The sequence below is a fragment of the Brachyhypopomus gauderio genome, chromosome 20, assembly GCF_052324685.1.
Source record: "Brachyhypopomus gauderio isolate BG-103 chromosome 20, BGAUD_0.2, whole genome shotgun sequence".
Classification (NCBI taxonomy): Eukaryota; Metazoa; Chordata; class Actinopteri; order Gymnotiformes; family Hypopomidae; genus Brachyhypopomus; species Brachyhypopomus gauderio.
In genome coordinates, this window is record NC_135230.1 from 7,138,100 (window position 1) to 7,158,280 (window position 20,181).

The window sequence follows — 20,181 nt, forward strand, 5'->3', positions numbered from 1 at the left end:
CAAAAGTGCTAAGTGTTTAGTCAGAATATGCATCTCTATCTAGTATAAACAGGGTTAAGTCCAAACTACTCGTGCTCAAGCACTGCCATAAACAGTTGCCAGTGCTGATACCTAGAAAGAAGACAACAAAATATAAGATTAGACACAGAGCAATACCTAGCAAGACTGAAATACCTACAAGACTACATGCAGTATTAGTGCAATAATTAGCAAGTGTTCCTAGAGATAAAGTGCAATTACGATTTATACCAATGCTTCAGTAGATTAGTGCTTATAAGTGCTTTACAAAGAGACGGGTCTTCAGTCTGCGTTTGAAAACTGCGAGAGAGTTCGCTGTTCGGATAGCCAGTGGAAGTTCGTTCCACCATCTGGGAGCCAGGACAGAGAAGCATCTTGTCGCGTGTCTTCTTCAGTTCCCAGTCAGCATAACCCTTACACCATTGTACTGTGAAATATATATGTGTTGTCTTACAACAGGTACCGGTATAAACTAGCAGTAGCATACCCTAAACACTAGGATTTGTCTGCTTAAACATCACAAATAATTCCCTGCTAGAGCAGCTCTATAGTTATTCACTTACCAGCCTGGTTGTGCTAACCTGCCCTGAGAGAGGCACTTTTTAATTCTCACCAATACCATGTCAGGTTTTACTAAATAACTTTGTTAAACTCTTTGTAAAACCTGAAATTTCCCGACTACAAGCTCTCATCAGTGCAAGTGCATCCAAAAGTAGAATCCTTAAACACAAACCAGGATTGTGACTCAAAGACACTTGTCTCCTCAGGTCAGCACTGGTTTAAATGTAGATATTAGAGAGGTGCCTTCATGTGCCGGTGTTCTTAGGTTGACTGGAACCCCGGAGGACTGAAAGCCCCATGACATACTGCACCAAGATCCCGTTAAACGCTCTAGTGAACAGAAACGCAACAGAGCCGTCGACTTTGCCTGTTCAACAGCTTTTCTGCGCCGCTGCAGCGCTCTGTTGCTGTTGCTCAGCTTAACGGTGCCAGTGCCTTCTGCTCCTTAATGTTGACCAGCAAACGTACCACATCTTTCCTTCACACGGCTGGGGAAATATGGAAGGGGCCTTCATAAGTACAGCAGGGGCTGTGAGGCCTGTATGCTGAGTTTCGTGAGCAACACTTTATCACTCAGTTCTTAAGAAGTTAATAGTTAATGATATTAAAGTTAATGATAGCTACTTGTCTGGTTTCCTGCACAGTTGGGTCACGTTAGTTTGTTAGTTTTTGTTAGTTTTTGTTGTCTTGGGTTGTAGTTTTTTAAAGGTAATGTCTAGTTATTTTTTGTATGTGTGCACATCATAATATATCAGGTTATGCCGTACCTATAACACATCTATAAAATATTTAAAAAAAAAATTTTTTAATATTTGTTAATTTCATATTAAAAAGAGCTTTCATCTGTTCTTTGGTCAAAGTTAAGTCACTCAAGATAGATATCATTAAAGGCTGACCCAGTAACACTGAATAAAGTACTCTGGTAAATGGTCATCTAACTTCATACTACAATGGTGGTGTGTGCAGTTCTGGAGCTGACCTTTGACCTCACAGTTACTGCCTAATTTCCGTTCTACTGTGGTCATAGCACAGAGTCAAGAGCCAAAACAACATAACAAACCAGCCCCCATTGCCCCACCCGGGCCCTGATTAATCACATCCTCTTGACCAATGAAATGTGTGCTTGCTGATTGTCACAGTTCAGGCTCCAATGGTTGTGTGATATTTTAATAGGCATATTCAGGAGGCGGAACTTAATCAGTTCCAGTTAGTTTTAAATTAGCCTACAATTAACGAATCGTGTTATTTCAGCACTTCACATAACTCTTGCATTTTATTCCTCATTATCTATTAGAATTTATACATATTTATACTTTTATTTTTATAATAATAATCGTGTCTCTTTCTATATAGCGGATCTCAACAATGTCCGATTCTCAGCATACAGAACTGCGATGAAGTTACGGCGCCTGCAGAAAGCTCTGTGCTGTGAGTTCAGATCTAGCGTTAATCTCCGTGTCGTGTCGAGTCGCGGGCCCGCGTTGGCGCTGAACCCTGCCGGGCTTCTGTTGTCTCGCAGTGGATCTACTGGGCATGTCGGCGGCCTGCGAGGCGTTCGAGCAGCACGGCCTGAAGCAGAACGAGCAGTTCCTGGACATCATGCACGTGATCAACTGCCTGACCAGCGTGTACGACCGTCTGGAGCAGCAGCACCGCGGCCTGGTCAACGTGCCCCTGTGTGTGGACATGTGTCTCAACTGGCTGCTGAACGTGTACGACACGTGAGTCACGTTTCCTTATATACATACATATACACATACATGTACCTCACACCATCAAGGTTATTTCAGGAATCGTAGCCCTCAGTCTGGACTATGTGCAGGGCTTTTCACGCTGTCTTGATCTCTTTGACCACCGTTTTAACAAAGGTTCTTAAACGCGCACACTCTTAGTATCTGATAACCTGCTGATCTGATTTTTTTATTATTTAGTATTTTTGTTTACACTTTTAAACATTTATAAACATATTCCTTGTTATTTTGTTTTCACAGAGGCAGAACTGGGAAGATCCGAATTTTATCTTTCAAAACCGGAATAATCTCCCTCTGCAAAGCTCACCTTGAGGATAAATACAGATGTAAGTAAATACAACGGAAGCAAGCAGATTGGATTGCAGGGAATGGAGATGGAACACCCCCGTTTCCGCGGGGATGCCCTTGGCCTGTTCCACCCCTGCGTAAACGGGGGTGGACTTGGCCTGTTCCATTCCTGCATAAACGGGGGTGGCCTTGGCCTGTTCCACCCCTGCGTAAACGGGGGTGGCTCTGGCCTGTTCCACCCCTGCGTAAACGGGGGTGGCTCTGGCCTGTTCCACCCCTGCGTAAACGGGCTTGGCCTTGGCCTGTTCCACCCCTGCGTAAACGGGGGTGGCTCTGGCCTGTTCCCTCCGCGGTCGGCCCACGTTTATCACGCCCTTTTCTCCCGCCAGACTTGTTCAGGCAGGTGGCCAGTGCCACGGGTTTCTGCGACCAGCGGCGTCTGGGTCTCCTGCTGCACGACTCCATCCAGATCCCCAGGCAGCTGGGCGAGGTAGCGTCGTTCGGGGGCAGCAACATCGAGCCCAGCGTGCGCAGCTGCTTCCAGTTCGTAAGTCCATAAGCCCCGCCCTCCACCCATAGGGTGGTGCAGTATTGGAAGTTCGTAAGCCCCGCCCTCCACCCATAGGGTAGTGCAGTATTGGAAGTCCGTAAGCCCCTCCCTCCACCCATAGGGTAGTGCAGTATTGGAAGTCCATAAGCCTCGCCCTCCACCCATAGGGTGGTGCAGTATTGGAAGTTCGTAAGCCCCGCCCTCCACCCATAGGGTAGTGCAGTATTGGAAGTCCGTAAGCCCCTCCCTCCACCCATAGGGTAGTGCAGTATTGGAAGTCCATAAGCCCCGCCCTCTACCCATAGGGTAGTGCAGTATTAGAAGTCCATAAGCCCCGCCCTCTACCCATAGGGTAGTGCAGTATTAGAAGTCCGTAAGCCTCGCCCTCCACCCATAGGGTAGTGCAGTATTGGCTTTATTGCATGAAACTAAAACAGATTAATTTAAAGTTGTATAAAACTTTCCACGGAGTAAAACCTGTAAAATCAACTATCGATCTATAAAGAACCTTTTCTTGATGTTGTAGTGTGTTCCAGCATTTTCAAAGGGTTCTGATTCCTTCTGTTGCTTATCACCAATTTTTGATGTTTCACATTAGAGAAAAGTGTTGTGTGTATTAGAGTATGGTTAAGTTAGAAAGTATTTTATCCATTTGTTTATATGCATTTATATTGGTAGTGATGTGGTTTTATATCTGTTTCTTTAGTTTGGCTATAACACTTTCACACAGTGCAGCATGTTCAGTGACTGTTGGTCAGTTCTGACATGATGCAACTTGCAATTGCGATTTCACAGCAGTAATATTTATTGAACTAATTCTGCCCGTGCTAATCATTTTGTGAGAATTACATTTTTCGGTCCACAATGAGACTTGAACATGCTAATTGAGTTGAGCGTTTCCAGTGTCTGTGAGAAATGGGCTTTGACAAGACTGGTCAGCTCTTCTCCCCATTTAGCCATTTGAGGCCTTCAGTTCTGAATCACAGAACGTCACTTCAAAGCAGTAGTGCTTCGACAGCCCATAGGGCATCACATGGCTTCCTGTGGTATGGTGTTTCCCACCACACAGCCCTCTGCATTTTCACTAAGCATGGTTTGGTGTCAGTATGGTTTGCTGCCAGTGTTTTCCAGATGCTTGCTGGTCCAGCAAGAAGCCTGGGTTTGAAACCAGCTGGATATTGTTACAGAGTTGTGTTAAATACAAAATGGGTGTCCTCAGTTAACAAAGGTGTCATTTCCAATCAAACTGATGACTCTTCCATCTCCACGTGGTCAGACGTTGGGGGAAAAACACACAAAAAAAAACTTTTTTGTGCACCCTTGCACATATTTTGTTACCTTGCAAAAAAGAAGCTTGCAATTAATGTGAGTGAATATTTCCAGTGGGACCCTTGAACTTGGCCTCAGGACCCCAGAGATGTTCTTCGGTTTTTTTTCTGGAGCCATTTCAGCGTACTGATGAATCAGTAGTGCGCTTGGCTGGGACAAGCAGTTCGATTCAGACGAAGCTGACCAGTAGCGATACGAGGCTTACATCAATAAAAGTTTACTTCAAAAGAAAATCTGTGGATGGCAAGAACACATGTGGTTTTTTTTTTCCCCATAAAGTGCTCTCGCATGTCAAGGTTTCAACCTGAGAAATCTGTTTTACGCACATTTATGAAAAAGCATTAGACAGGGAAGACACAGACAGAGACAGAGGCGAGGACTCACCAGAGTCAAAGATGCAACAGAATCACGAAACGTCCCGTTTTGTTAATTTCTACATCGGTTGTGTTTGTTCGTGTTTTAAGGCAAATAACAAACCAGAGCTGGAGGCCTCGGTCTTCCTGGACTGGATGCGTCTGGAGCCCCAGTCTATGGTCTGGCTTCCTGTCCTCCACCGCGTGGCGGCCGCCGAGACGGCCAAGCACCAGGCCAAATGCAACATCTGCAAGGAGTGTCCCATCATCGGGTTCAGGTAACCACGCCGCAGACGACAGAGACCTGGCGCCATTACGGCCATCGTGATAACCTCAGGTTGTCGGGTTGTGAGTTCGTTCAGACCCGTAGAGGCAATGTGCAGGCTTGAGTTTGATAAACGTGAATTTCAGTGCGGGAATGGAATTATGAGAATTATTTCACACACACAAAACATATCTCTCCATGATTTCACACGCACGCCTCGTACCTCCAGAGAAATAGGGGGTTTTGGACAGAGGTCCTTCGTTATCTGTGAAACCAAAGTGATGAACATCTATCTGAAAAGTTTCTCCGAGACCTTGGGTACAACTCTGTAATTTAAAAAAAAACCTCTCTCTGTCTCTCTATATATATTCTGAAGCATTTTTATATTTAGCACATGGTTTTATATAAATCATTTATAGGATTTTATATATAACACTGTGCAGTTATATATAAAACTGTGCTGCAGTGTTCTATATAAATATAAAATTGCAGCACACAGGGTCTCCAGGAAACAGGAGCACTAGTTTTTACTACCTGTGTCTTAAATAAGATTTCTCCCTGAAATCTGATTTTTTTTAGCATGTCACCTTACAGGTGTGATTGTGATTACAGGTGTGATCCGTTAATATTAAGCACTGGCTTCACCGGCGCTGGCCTGACAGGTGCACATACTGTAATACTTGATCTAGATGATCTAGAATTCAAGACATGCCCTCTTTTGGCCAGTTTGTTCTCTAAACCTTCAGCTCATAAGTTATACTGCCAGTTGTGAAAGTCCCATGGAAATTTGTGCAGTATTTTTAATTATTCACATCATTTACATATTAAATGGATGAATGAATATCCACTCATTCTTGGTCACCTCTTGGAGCTGTTATCGCTCTGGAACATCCTGTTCATCCTGAACTGTGCAGGTTTCTATCATGTAGCTCTTTCACTGACCCTTCATTCTGGCAGTTCTCCTGTGCAGTATTACACAGATGATTCACACATCTCCTCCTGTGGCTGCAAACCTCTCCTTTTCTGCAGGTACAGAAGCTTAAAGCACTTTAACTACGACATCTGCCAAAGCTGCTTCTTCTCAGGCAGAGTTGCCAAGGGTCACAAGATGCAGTACCCCATGGTGGAATACTGCACTCCGGTAAGCTTCCTTCCGACAACCTCCTGTCCACATGTGTGCATGCGCCATCGTTTTGGAAACGTCCACGTGGCCTGACTGCTTACCAGATGCATTCATGTCAATGTGTCCTCTTCTTATTAGACGACATCTGGAGAAGACGTGAGAGATTTTGCCAAGGTCCTGAAGAATAAATTCAGGACGAAACGCTATTTTGCCAAGCACCCCCGCATGGGGTACCTCCCCGTGCAGACCATCCTGGAGGGAGACAACATGGAGACGTGAGAAACACCCCCAGCTGCTTTTCTCTCTGATCACAGTAGCCGTCAGCTACACACACAATGTTACTTGTGCATTTGGTCCTTTTAAAGGAAATATTAATACAGTGGGGAAAATAAGTATTTAGTCAGTCACCAATTGTGCAAGTTCTCCCACTTAAAAAGATGAGAGAGGCCTGTAATTGACATCATAGGTAGACCTCAACTATGAAAGACAAAATGTGAAAAAAAAATGAGAAAATCATTTTGTCTGACTTTTAAAGAATTTATTTACAAATAATGGTGGAAAATATGTATTTGGTCAATAACAAAAGTTCATCTCAATACTTTGTTGTATATCCTCTGTTGGCAATGACAGAGGTCAAACGTTTTCTGTAAGTCTTCACAAGGTTGGCACACACTGTTGCTGGTATGTTGGCCCATTCCTCCATGCAGATCTCCTCACGTTTCATCTTCATTGCCCTTGCTGATGGAAGGAGGTTTGCACCCAAAATCTCACAATACATGGCCCCATTCATTCTTTCATGTACACGGACCAGTCGTCCTGGTCCCTTTGCAGAGAAACAGCCCCAAAGCATGATGTTGCCACCCCCATGCTTGACAGTTGGTATGGTGTTCTTTGGATGCAACTCAGCATTCACTGTCCTCCAAACACGACGAGTTGTGTTTTTACCAAATAGTTCTACTTTGGTTTCATCTGACCATATGACATTCTCCCAATACTCTTCTGGAACATCCAAATGCTCTCTAGCAAACTTCAGACGTGCCTGGCTTAAGCAGGGGGACACGTCTGGCACTGCAAGATCTGAGTCCCTGGCGTCGTAGTGTGTTGCTGATGGTAGCCTTTGTAACGTTGGTCCCAGCTTTCTGCAGGTCATTCACTAGATCCCCCCTTGTGGTTCTGGGATTTTTCCTCACCGTTCTTGTGATCATTTTGACCCCACGGGCTGAGATTGTGGAGCCCCAGATCGAGGGAGATTAGTAGTGGTCTTGTAGGTCTTCCATTTTCTGATTATTGCTCCCACAGTAGATTTCTTCACACCAAGCTGCTTGCCTATTGCAGATTCAGTCTTCCCAGCCTACAATTCGGTTTCTGGTGTCCTCCAACAGCTCTTTCGTCTTCACCATAGTGGAGTTTGGAGTGTGACTGTTGGAGGTTGTGGGCAGGTATCTTTTATACTGTTAACGACTTCAAACTGGTGCCATTAATACAGGTAATGAGTGGGGGAAAGAGGAGCCTCTTAAAAAAGAAGTTACAGGTCTGTGACAGCCAGAAATCTTGCTTGTTTGTAGGTGACCAAATACTTATTTTCCACCATTATTTGCAAATAAATTCTTTAAAAGTCAGACAAAATGATTTTCTCAATTTTTTTTCACATTTTGTCTCTCATAGTTGAGGTCTACCTATGATGTCAATTACAGGCCTCTCTCATCTTTTTAAGTGGGAGAACTTGCACAATTGGTGACTGACTAAATACTTATTTTCCCCACTGTACATGTAAATGAAACACAAGACATGCTAATATCAAAGCCCAGCTCAGTTCATTAATGACATTAATCAGTGATGAGTTTTACGAAGCTTCTTTCATTCATTTTGTGTGTTTGTGAGGGCAGGACAACATGACAGTGGTTTCATTCATATGACTTTTGGTTGCCACAATACACAATAAGATATCAAATAAATTAAAAACTATACGGCTAACTAAGAATTATTGTTTTGTTTAGAATGCTTTGGGAATATTGCCATGTAGCAATCTCATGTTGATTTTTTTTTAGTGAGGCTGATATTTGTAATGGAGAGTGAGTGAGTGAGTGAGTGAGTGAGTGAGTGAGTGAGTGAGTGAGTGAGTGAGTGAGTGAGTGAGTGAGTGAGTGAGTGAGGGAGTGAGTGAGTGAGTGAGGGAGTGAGTGAGGGAGTGAGGGAGGGAGGGAGGGAGGGAGGGAGCCCTTGTTGACCACCAGAGTGATTGATTGATTTTCTGTTCTCTTGCAGGCCTGTTACACTGATCAATTTCTGGCCTGTTGACCATCCGTGAGTTCAGTTATTACTTCCACATCACACCATCACATTTATGTCGTTTACCTGCTGTGTTGTATTCATGAAGGCACGATGCTTGATTGGCTTAAGGGTGATGGAAGGACTGTTATAATTAAACCCGAGTTGATTATTCCTTCTTGGTGCAAGCTTCTAGCTCAAGGACTATTTTTGCAACACTGGGACAATGACTACAGGGGTAGACATGTTTAAACTGGCTCTGCAGTTTTCACGTCCTATCATAGGTCTGGATGCTGCCGAAATATTAATAACTCAAGGGTGTGGTTATTACATGGTTTTACATCAGATTACATCAGGCTGTTTCATCAGAGTAACCTTTCAAATTGTTGGCTTTTTTCTTTGTAAAAGGTGCTTCACAGTTTTCAACCCATGATTAATTGAAATCATAATCACAAATGAGATTTATTTGAAATTTTTTTGAGTTTGCACGGGTGTTACATGACGTGTTAAACGGTAAATGACAAAACACAGGCAGCTCTTCATAATAAGTCCCAGGATGTGACCCCTGCTACCCAGATGCCTCTTAGGGTTCACGGAATGCTTGTTAGCATTTTGATTGGCTGACCCATTTCACTCTGTTCTGTTATCGACAGGCCCACGTCATCACCGCAGCTTTCTCACGATGACACACACTCCCGCATCGAACATTACGCCAGCAGGTAAGATTGGCAGATTAGAAACAAGCCAAGAATGTTTTTTTTTTACTCCATTTGCATATAGCCTAGTGCTGGACCATATGAACTCAAATCATTGATTAATCATGATTAATTGAACATTTTACCTGGATTACTGATTTTGGTTTTTTGCTGCTTTTTACTCTTGTAGTTCACTGGCAACTATTAAAGCTGGGATATTTTCTTCTAATGAAAGTTGTCATTAAGTTGTGATTATAACAATTACAAAAATGTTGCTTCCCTGTCACCGAATGGATGGGGAGTAGTACAGAATACATTTATATTATTAGTAGCAATTCTAGATAATGGCATCTGTGCTTTTTGCGAAAGCATAAATCTTGTATTTCAGAGACCTGGTTTATGTAAAATGCTTTCCACAGTACAGTAAAAGAGAAAGTTCCACAGTGTTTACTGTTTAAATGTGCTTATTTGTGTCTTATTGTATGAGAGCGTTTGAGTTGTTAATGGAGACAAAAGCCAACGGTGTTCTCCCTCTCACAGGCTCGCTGAAATGGAAAACCGGAACGGCTCATATGGGAATGAGAATATCTCACCTAATGAGAGCATGTGAGATCAACAGTCTTACTACTTCTCATTTGTTAATGCTGAGACATATAAAGAATGTGTGTAATAATATAAAGAATTCGTTTATTTTTAACGTATTTATTTCTCAATAAACCAAGTTAGGATACGTTGAATACCTGGCCGTAGATCTTTGAAAGTATCAACCTTGGTTAATTACTTAATTCTATGGTCTCATGGCCTGTTTCATTTCTACCATTTAAACTATCATCAGCATGTATTGCCTGGTACTACTATGAATGTAAAACTGGTATGAACGTTTAGATTTAGATTTAGTTTATATGTGCGTTGTAGGTTGTTTCAGTGTTTGTATTCTTGCCGTGGCTTTGATTGTTGCAGGGATGATGAGCACCTGCTGATCCAACACTACTGCCAGAGCCTTAACCAGGGCTCGCCCTTGAGCCAGCCCCAGAGTCCCGCCCAGATCCTCATCACCATGGAGAGCGACGAGAAAGGAGAGCTTGAGAGAGTTCTCAACGATCTAGAGCAGGAGAACAGGTCGGACACCTTCAGATGATGCCAGAAGTTCTGTGTCCTCTTTGTCTACCTTCAGTGCCCCCCCCCTCACCACCACCACCACTTCTCCCCCCTTTCTCTTTCCCGATATGTTTTGAGCCACGCTTACAGTCCCACGGGTACATAAACCAGGTCTCTGTCCTTCTCCGCGTTTCAGGAAGCTGCAGGCCGAGTATGATCGGCTCAAGAAGGCCCACAACCACAAGGGCCTTTCGCCCCTCCCCTCCCCCCCGCAGATGCTCCCGGTGTCGCCCCAGAATCCCCGCGACGCCGAGCTCATCGCCGAGGCTAAACTGTTGAGACAGCACAAGGGCCGTCTGGAGGCCAGGATGCAGATTCTGGAAGACCATAACAAACAGCTGGAGTCTCAGCTTAAGCGTCTCCGACAGCTACTGGAGCAGGTGGGTAGCGTACTGCTTCAGGATCCCCATCTTATTTTTCTTACTTACTACATGTAATTCAAGTAATTTTGCATTTATCAACACCGAAACGTACAACGTACAATGTACGTAGTTTATGTAACGTACAACGTCTTGCCTATATGTACCTTTTATTAGAAACACCTACCTTGTGCCTACATTGGCAGGCCACTATCTTAAGTATCAGTTCAGTTGTGGTCCGAAACAGAGCAACATAAGCTCTGGTGTGGTAGCTACGCATTCGTGTTGAGCTGGATATGATGCCAGTTATACTACTTTGAAAACATTGGTTGAATATGTTGACAGTGATTTTAGATTTTTAGGTTTATGGTCATCATGTCATAAGCCAGTAAAACAACTTACATTTTAGTAATCATTTGAAAAAACTGTTTTGTTATTTTGGTCATTTAAAACTTAAAATAGTATTTTGGGTATATGACATTACAAGTGGGACTTTGTGGTAGAATAGCATACTTAGAAACTGGAAAAAACATATGGTTTAAAATCATTGTGTCAAGCCATTTTTATGAACAAATACACCTATATCATGACTTGGCATGTAAGCACTTTACAAGGTTTGAATACAACCCTAAAACCCTAACCTCTACAGTTCCCTAGAAACTTGCTGATTTGGAAAGAGTCAGCAAGAACTGTAGTTGGTAGACTGGGTGCCTAAAACAGGTGACCAGTGAATGCCCTTTAACCCTTTGTTGCCGATGTTCTGTGTTTTGGCACTGGCTGACATTGTGCGCAGAAACAAAGTGCAATTATAGTTCTCAGCTTTGTAAATATATTACTTTAAAACACAACATGCACATAATTTTGCCCATGAGAGTAAGTTATTTAAAATAATACAGACACTGAGTACTTTAAATTCACTTTCAAATTTGCCAACTTTATAAACAAACCCATAAAGAAAACCAAATGCATGTATTGTCTTTCATTTAATTTTTATTGAATTTAATAAAATATTTTGCTTTGCTTAGCAATTTTGAATGTGAATGAAATTACCTTTCCCCAACATATATAATAATCCACAATAGGCCACGAGAGAGTTCTTGGTCAACACAACAAATAGAAATTCACATATCGGCGGTCAATCCTGAGATAAGGAAGCATTCTGTTCGTTCAGCTCCACTTTGTACCACTAAATATGTGGTGATAGAAGTCGTGGTTGTTCTCCGAGGACTGTTGAACGGGAGGAATGCTTCACCATTTCTAAAGCAAACATTCAGGTTGTGTTCTTGTGATCAGTGACAAAAGCAACACGTCAGACTTGTGGTCAGACGTATCAGACTTGTGGTTGGTGTGTCCTTCCTAAGGACAAGGGTGTCTCAGAAGCTGCACGGTGGAGACCGCATCCATATATAGAGTATGTGAAACAGATGGTGGATGTTTTTACCAAGATATGTTTGAGCTTTGTGGCAATATGTGTCAGGATCTGGAGCTTTTCATCACACATTAGTCACTCACTGTGTGAACTATTATTTTGTGTTGAGAGCATCTGCTTGGGCAGTGTTCCTGCTCACTCCTGTTCCTGCTCACTCCTGTTCCTGGGATGTGCAGCAGTTGCCTTGTCTTCCTACACGTTCATGTTCCTGCAGTTTCATAACATCTCTATGGCTTTGTGGATGCCTGCTTCCTCATAATTAGTTCCTGATTCATTTCCCTTTACATTTTCCAGTGATGCACATGGCTTCCTCCTGACTTTGATTGATTTGAACCTTGATGTAACGCTTTAGCAACAACACCTTTGACTCTGAGTCCCGAATGGGTTCATGCACCTGCCTGAACTCAGAGTATTCAATAATGCACACAAACTATTATCCTCAGATACTGCAAATCAATTTCATCACTCGTAACTTATATAGAAACCTCTATCTGACCCACTATCTATCTGAGATGTTTGAAATGGGTTTGTTACTTGTACTGGAACCAGATCAACTAGATCCTGAAGCTAAATCACAATAAGCTGAAACAGAAGAACCCAAACACCTTGGTCAGCCATCCAAGTAAACCCATGGCCTGATGATGGTGCTGTAGCAGTGGTCCAAGGTTCTCCTCTCCCCAGTGGTCCAAGGTTCTCCTCTCCCCAGTGGTCCAAGGTTCTCCTCCCCCCAGTGGTCCAAGGTTCTCCTCCCCCCAGTGGTCCAAGGTTCTCCTCTCCCCAGTGGTCCAAGGTTCTCCTCTCCCTAGTGGTCCAAGGTTCTCCTCCCCCCAGTGGTCCAAGGTTCTTCTCTCCCCAGTGGTCCAAGGATCTCCTCTCCCCAGTGTGGCATTTTGCTAGTTGCTTGTATCTTTCAAGTATTTTGGCTCTTTTTGGAAAAAATTGTCTGCGAAAACTCTGATACGTGAGATTGTGAGATTTGAATGGCTGTATTTATTCTGTTCATATGCTTCAAGTGAAAAATAAGCTATTTCTTTTAAACAGATGACTAGAAAATCTACTTGTAATGGTACATGTACTTGCGGGTTCAAACGTATTTTATAAATGCTGATCTTTTATGAATAAAGCTTTCAGGGCTTAAATTTGAGAGATATTAGACATCACTTCCAACTATGGCCGTAATAAAACCGATCTGTTTCTTTGGACTTTTAATGTACCTTTATGATCAGGATTATCAGTGCATACATTACTTTTGACTTACAGCTCCTTTTATCATTTATTGCTATTTTACAGTAATTGATGTAGTGCTGAAGTAAATTTTTAGATGTAATTATTGAACTATGATTATTATGATACTATTTTTATAAATTCTGAGGAGTATATTTATCAAAGGCTGGTATTACTGTTACAAAGTAACATGAGGTTTTAGATAGTTATCTTAGCAGGATGTGGCTGCTTCATTCTTGAGGAAGCAAAAGTCATCCTGTCTAGACTTTACATGTCACTCAATAAAATACTCAGTTGTAGATATACACGCAGTAATAAAACCATTTTTATTACCACGAACGTATTCCCATTTCATTAGTTTTCAACATGCCCTTGTCAACTTTCCCTCATGACTTACCCAAGTGTGACGCGCTAAAACTATTTCGTTGGAAATTTGCATGTTCATTTTCCTTAGTATACTTGTAATGATCCAACAAGACAAAAAAAAAAAAAAAACAAATAGCACAATCATATTGATCTAAGCACATTGGTATATGTGGTAAAATATTGCTTCACCACTCCTTCAGCTTTTATTTGCAGTGTGATTGCAGTGCCTTCTGGGTCGGTTGTGCTCCAAAGGTCTAGTTATAACTTCTCATGCGTTTCTAAAGGGTTATTGTGATCTAATCAAGTTCACTTAAGCTGATAAAACATCAGGGATTTCCCCAAGGTGAAATGATGAGGGCACGATAAAAACAGTAATCAGAGCCCTTGCTTAACTCCAAATTTCTATATTTTCTCATTCATTTTATTTACTTTCACTATAATCATGTGTTTACATGAGTGTGTGTGTGTGTGTGTGTGTGTGTGTGTGTGTGTGTGTGTGTGTGTGTGTGTGTCCCTAAATATGCTAAACACCGCATGCTAAACATATGCTAAACACAGCATGCTAAACATATGCTAAACACAGCATATGTCCCCTTGCCTAATTTGTGTGGTTCCTTTTTACCTATGTCCTAGCCACAGACTGAGTCCAAGGTGAATGGCACTGCCCTGTCCTCTCCTACTGCCTCCCAGAGATCTGACACCAGCCTGGCCTCTTTGCGTGTGGCTGCAAGCCAGACCACAGACACTATGGGTAAATCTCACTAACCATTTAACTACAACGTTTAAGTAATGCTGGGATTATTCATTAAGATTTAACTGAAGTAACGAAAATCAAATTTCACAAGTTCCACAACGTTTTAGACCATTAACGCATGTTAAGTATTAAATCATAAAGAAAATAGTAAGAAACCTTTATAATTTATACTTGATCAGGAGATCTTGGACTTCCCTATTCAGTATTCAGTGCATGTCTTCTTTGATAGTGAAGTAAGTTCTATTTTCTATATTTTAAAGCAAGTTTGAATCTGAAATAAATTATTTATATATATATATATATATATATATATATATTATAGAAATATATTTTCTTAATATATCTCTATCAGTGCCAAGTAAAAGCTAAATGATTCAAGCCCTTTTATACAACTGTTTTTGGAAAGGTTTGAATTAATAACATGGCTGTTGAATTAATAACATGGCTGTTGTTAACATGGCCAACCCAGGCTGGTCTCAAGAAAGAATTTCCATGCAAAGTTTTGTGAATTATTAATGCTTAGATAATTTTTTCTGCCAAAAAGGAAGTTTATTGAGTATTTTGACACAAAAAGAATGTTTTATGATGATCTGCAATTGATTTGTCTTTTTTTTCCATATATAAGTGAAATCTACAGTAAATGTTCAATTATTGTCCACTTAGAAAACACAATACAGGACTTCCTAAAATCAGCTTGGAAGCAGCCTGCAAAAAGTTGTGTGATATGATGTGAACATCTTGTGATGTCTCCTTTTTGGCAGAAACCCCGGCAATATTGTATTTTTGTTGTTTTATGCGATACTGCATGCAGACAGGTACATGTTTGCCACTTGTTTTACAATTTTGGTGCTATAATCTTTCATGCAATTTCATTACCATTGTACCATTCATTGACATACTGTTTAAATGTATGATTGTAACCTTTTGTTACAATGGGATGATGTGGACATTGATACTGGTAACTTTGATATCAGACTCATAATTGCACCATTAAATACCATTAGAAATTTAAATTGCTTGATTGCTTTTACCTCCGTTTCTCTTTGTGTGTGCTTGACATCAGACACACATGAACTCTTACAGTCAACAACATGACCTCATATGATATCATAATACAGGAGGTTCTTGGCTGCTACATAACATGATAAACTTGTTTTTAATAAACATCGGGGCATAATTTTACTGTAGATTTGCCTTTTGATGCCTGGTGACATAGGCAAATACGTGAAACCTCTTTTTCTGACCTCCTTGGCACATAGTTTTACAGATTGAGTAAAATACCTTACCTACTGTGTGCCCCCCCTCCCCCCACAGAACCCAAATGTAAATCATGATGTATTTTTGAAAATTCAGATTGATTGATTAAAATTTAAATACCATCCATTTAATTGGGCACTGATATAAAAACCACAGGTCACAAGTCCAACCCTAAAGAAAGACACCTCATTCCAAACCTACATTTATATATATATATATATATATATATATATATATATATATATATATATATATATATATATATATATATATATATATAAAGGAATTTTACAGAAGGAAATTTCTTCAGAAATATTCCTTGACAGTGGTGTGTTGTAAGATTGACACCTGGTGTAAGATTGACACCTGTCCAGCACCCAACATTCTGCAGTGCTCCAGATTTCATTCTCCATAGCAGATTTCATTGCAGTTAATGGAGGAGTTTTAGAATTTGGAATTTTTTATTTTAGAATTTAGGAAGAAGAGTTGGAATCAGCTAGCATCTTCTATCAAAATGTTCACTTAAACATAATATCATGTGTAGCATGTACATTGAGTGTTCATCATAAGGTCCCTCAAAACAAAGAGGCAGCAAACAAATAAAACTTCTGGTAAAAAGCCAGAAAATGAAAACATCAAGTAATAAATGAACACTTAAAAACCTCATTATCTATTCAAGAAGCATTCAAGACTCAAGAACCGTCACATCCATTCAGCATTTATATTTTAACATGTACATAAACTCATACCCTGTCTTTTAGAAATTACATTTGCTCCAAATAATAACCATCATCCTTTCCAGGATGGCTAATTCAGATGGCCAGGATGGCTAAGATGGCTATATATAACAAGCGGTAATTCATTCAAGTAATTCATTAAGCTGAAAACTCCATTTACAGTTTTACAGTTACTTTTTAACTCCTTAAAGGCCAGAAAACACCACAGGACTCATGTTGAGAACAGTAAACATTCATACTGTTCGTTTTCAAGATTATAATCAAGTATATAAACCACTCAAACACCAAAGGAGTGTTTCCTGCTGTCTCGAATTCATACTAGCTGTGCAGTGTTGATCATATAGACCTGTCCTATGGAGCGTTGATCATGTAGACCTGAGCTGTGCAGCGTTAATCATGTAGACCTGTCCTGTGCAGCATTGATCATGTAGACCTGTGATGTGCAGCGTTAATCATGTAGACCTGTCCTGTGCAGCATTGATCATGTAGACCTGTGATGTGCAGTGTTGATCATGGTAACCTGAGCTGCCCAGTGATGACTCAGTTCATCTGGCTTCATGAAAAGTCATTATCCCATTATGACATTTAGAGAATTAAACCATAAGCCCAAATTGCATGGAATAACTCACCATGCATAGTTGTATAATCTTAAAACCTAAGAACTTAGAAGCTAAGACCTTAAAAGCTAAAACCTTAGAAGCTAAGACCTTAAAAGTTAAGACCTTAAAAGCCATCATCTACTCCCCCACTTCATAAACCTCTCCTTTGCCCTTTAATGTTGAGGTCAACAATTGGCTAACAATTCTGAATACCATTATCATAATGTATTGGAGTTAATAGACATAACTTTATTTTGTATTATGAATGTGTTATTACTTGGTTCCATTACCATTCAACATTTGCGGGTTGGCCTTATGTACAGATAAATTTTCCAGTGTATTTTCCCCATCTCTAGTACTTTAAATCAAGCAGCACATTTACTTGAGCATAATTTAATGTCTCTGGACATTTTATGGGCTATATCTGATGTTTCAACTAAATCTAGCAAGAGAACCAAGACTTTACAGAAGACGACAAGCTCTTAAGACAGATTCCTTGATCCTTTGAAATGTCCAAGAAATCTCTACATAAATACAGTACATTATTGATGAGAAATGTAAAAACTGATGTCTTTTGGGGTTCACCAAAATAATTCATAAACATTCATACTGATGTCATTCACTCAATAGGTGCATGTAGGTGCAATAGGTTTTCTTTGCTCTAGTAACCAAGTGCTTATATGGAAGAATGTGTTCTTTATTGTCCGTTTCAATCTGTCTTCTTTCATTGATGTTTGATGAAGACTTCCTAAATTGTCTTTTTGGAGAGCGTCTACGTGCTACACATGCTGACCTGGGCAAAAGATGATATTGAGATATAACCAGAATATTAAGCTGTGCCATGTACTTTGCTTGCTGCTTTATTTACACAGAAAGCCAGAACTAGTGTTACAAACAAAACACAAAACAGGTATTTTCAAATAAGTGAATAGACCTCTTTGGTTGAGATATCTAGCTAGGATTATGTTGAAAAAACTTGGAAAATGGGAAACTCCATTAATGAGTAAAGATGTCAGTAAGATCTTTAAGCAACATTTTTTTTGGGGGGGGGGGATTAGTGTTTCCTCAGTCATGTTATTTTTTTCTGAATACTTTTTTTATTTAATGATAATATTAAAAAGTTTAACACAATGATGTTTCACATAACCTACTTATGAAAATGATTGACTGACCCCTTTGTTAGAAGATGATTATGGGAGCTTAAGGACATCCATACAGTAGCTAGCCATGCAAGTTAATATCCCACACAATAAGGTTGACGTTAGTGATTAATGCCTTCTAGCATATAAAGAGTGATGACTTCTCACATTTATCGCTTTTTATATTATAGGTAAGTAGTTATTTAGATGAATTACATCCTAAAATGATGCAATTCATCTTCTATTATTAGTTAACATTGGTTCCATCCAAGAATAAATGTTACTGAGGAGTTTTGTTGGATAAACATTTTAGTGACACGGGTGTGGCATTGAGTGTAAATATTGTTGGGGGGGGGGGGGGGGGGTGTAAAATGGACACATTAAGTATCTCGTTGAATCATAGATGTAGATCAGAAATAAATAAACTAGATTTTTTTCAGCGTGAGAAATCGGATGTAGGCCTGTAAGCGTGTGAAGACTGTCAAATGCGTGTGTCTCACGCTCATTGCGTGAGAGTTGGCTACCCTGTAGTAATAATAATTATTATATTGTTAATTTCATTTATTGAAGAATAGCGTGCAAGCTAGCGGACCTGTAATGACCAAGACGATTTTCTCAGCAATAAACCAGGGAGCTCCTGTCTGATTCTCTGGTGGTCTGGCAAAACTGGTCCATTAAAATGCATTTTAGATTACCTGAAATGAAACAAGGTCCTAGATTAAAGTGGCGCCTGTGCTTGGTATCGGAAAGCATATATACATTTGTACGCACACAGGGGTTACAGAAACTTCTGTGTAAGGGTTAGTGCCATTTTGAATGGTAATATGTCCTGTGATGTTCTGTGCATGTCAGGTGATGATGAGTTGTCCAGCCCCTCCCAGGATGCAAACACTGGACTAGAAGAAGTGATTCAACAGTTGAATCATTCTTTTCCCCACAGCCAAGGTAAGAAGATATTCCTCTCTTTCACACAATCGTTCTCTCTTTGTACTGTTCAGAAGTTTGGAATCATTGTTCACTGCAGGAATTTGTGGAATCAATTTGTTGCAGATATACATATAATATAATACAGTATAATATAATATAATATAATATAATAATAAAGAGATAATGCAATAGAGAGAAAGAGAGCGAGAGAGATTACACCTGGAATAATTGTATTTATAATATTTTATTTCTGTATATATAAACCTCTCAAAGTTTTTTGCATTCACTCCAGAGCTCTGTAGCATTGGATATAATTGTGAAACGAATATCCTGAATACTATGAATTCGGAAAGTGGTAATCAAATCTTGAGGCTTCTAGAAAAATTGTTGCATAGAATTTCATTATATTATTTACCATTAAATAACATGTGTTTCCTGTTTAGGTTTTTAAATATACTTGAAATACTAAGTGAAACTAAATATAAAATACCTTTTGATTTTCATTGTTTTTGTAACCTGCAAGGCAGGCAGGATACAGAGATGAGAATCATGGAATACTTAGAACGTTTAATGAGTTGTGGTATCGTAGACAGCGCATAAAGCACACGAAACACACAAAGGTGCAGACTCTGACAAATACGAGCACAGGACACTGTAAACGCACATTATACAGGTAAACTAAACAAGACACAAGTGATGACGAGACAGGCCCCAGGTGAGACGGATGAACACGCACATAGAACCAAACCAAAGGGAATACACATATGGACATAGCCACGAAAACTACACCTACACCAGGTTGTATCGGGACAGTTTAGTTCTACACTGCGTAAGTCATTGATGAAAAATAGAGTTTTGAGTAAAATGATAATGGTAATTCCAAACTTTTTAATGGTAGTGTAATATGTTTGCCTGTGTACATGTGTTTGAGCTTTGTGTGATTTTTTTTCTCTCTCAACATGTGCATATGGTTCATTTAAATTACAACAATGTGCACATTTTCCAAAATTACTTAGAATTTTAATCAAAAC

The 20,181-nt window shown here is 40.2% G+C and overlaps 1 protein-coding gene across 15 annotated transcripts in view; it reads left to right on the top strand.

Annotated features, from left to right (window-relative positions):
- dmd (dystrophin) overlaps window positions 1-20,181 on the top strand; it is a 118,584-nt gene that overhangs the window by 93,490 nt on the left and 4,913 nt on the right. For 9 of the 15 annotated variants that reach the window (XM_076982634.1, XM_076982636.1, XM_076982635.1 and 6 more), the window contains 14 exons: window positions 1,933-2,007; window positions 2,099-2,300; window positions 2,571-2,656; window positions 3,008-3,165; window positions 4,962-5,128; window positions 6,145-6,256; window positions 6,377-6,513; window positions 8,504-8,542; window positions 9,160-9,225; window positions 9,742-9,807; window positions 10,162-10,320; window positions 10,496-10,739; window positions 14,371-14,488; window positions 19,076-19,168. In XM_076982634.1, coding sequence (XP_076838749.1) covers window positions 1,933-2,007; window positions 2,099-2,300; window positions 2,571-2,656; window positions 3,008-3,165; window positions 4,962-5,128; window positions 6,145-6,256; window positions 6,377-6,513; window positions 8,504-8,542; window positions 9,160-9,225; window positions 9,742-9,807; window positions 10,162-10,320; window positions 10,496-10,739; window positions 14,371-14,488; window positions 19,076-19,168 — 1,722 coding nt within the window. The remainder of the gene's footprint in view (window positions 1-1,932; window positions 2,008-2,098; window positions 2,301-2,570; window positions 2,657-3,007; window positions 3,166-4,961; window positions 5,129-6,144; window positions 6,257-6,376; window positions 6,514-8,503; window positions 8,543-9,159; window positions 9,226-9,741; window positions 9,808-10,161; window positions 10,321-10,495; window positions 10,740-14,370; window positions 14,489-19,075; window positions 19,169-20,181) is intronic. The other 6 variants (XR_013122548.1, XR_013122546.1, XR_013122547.1 and 3 more) reach the window with 2 other exon arrangements.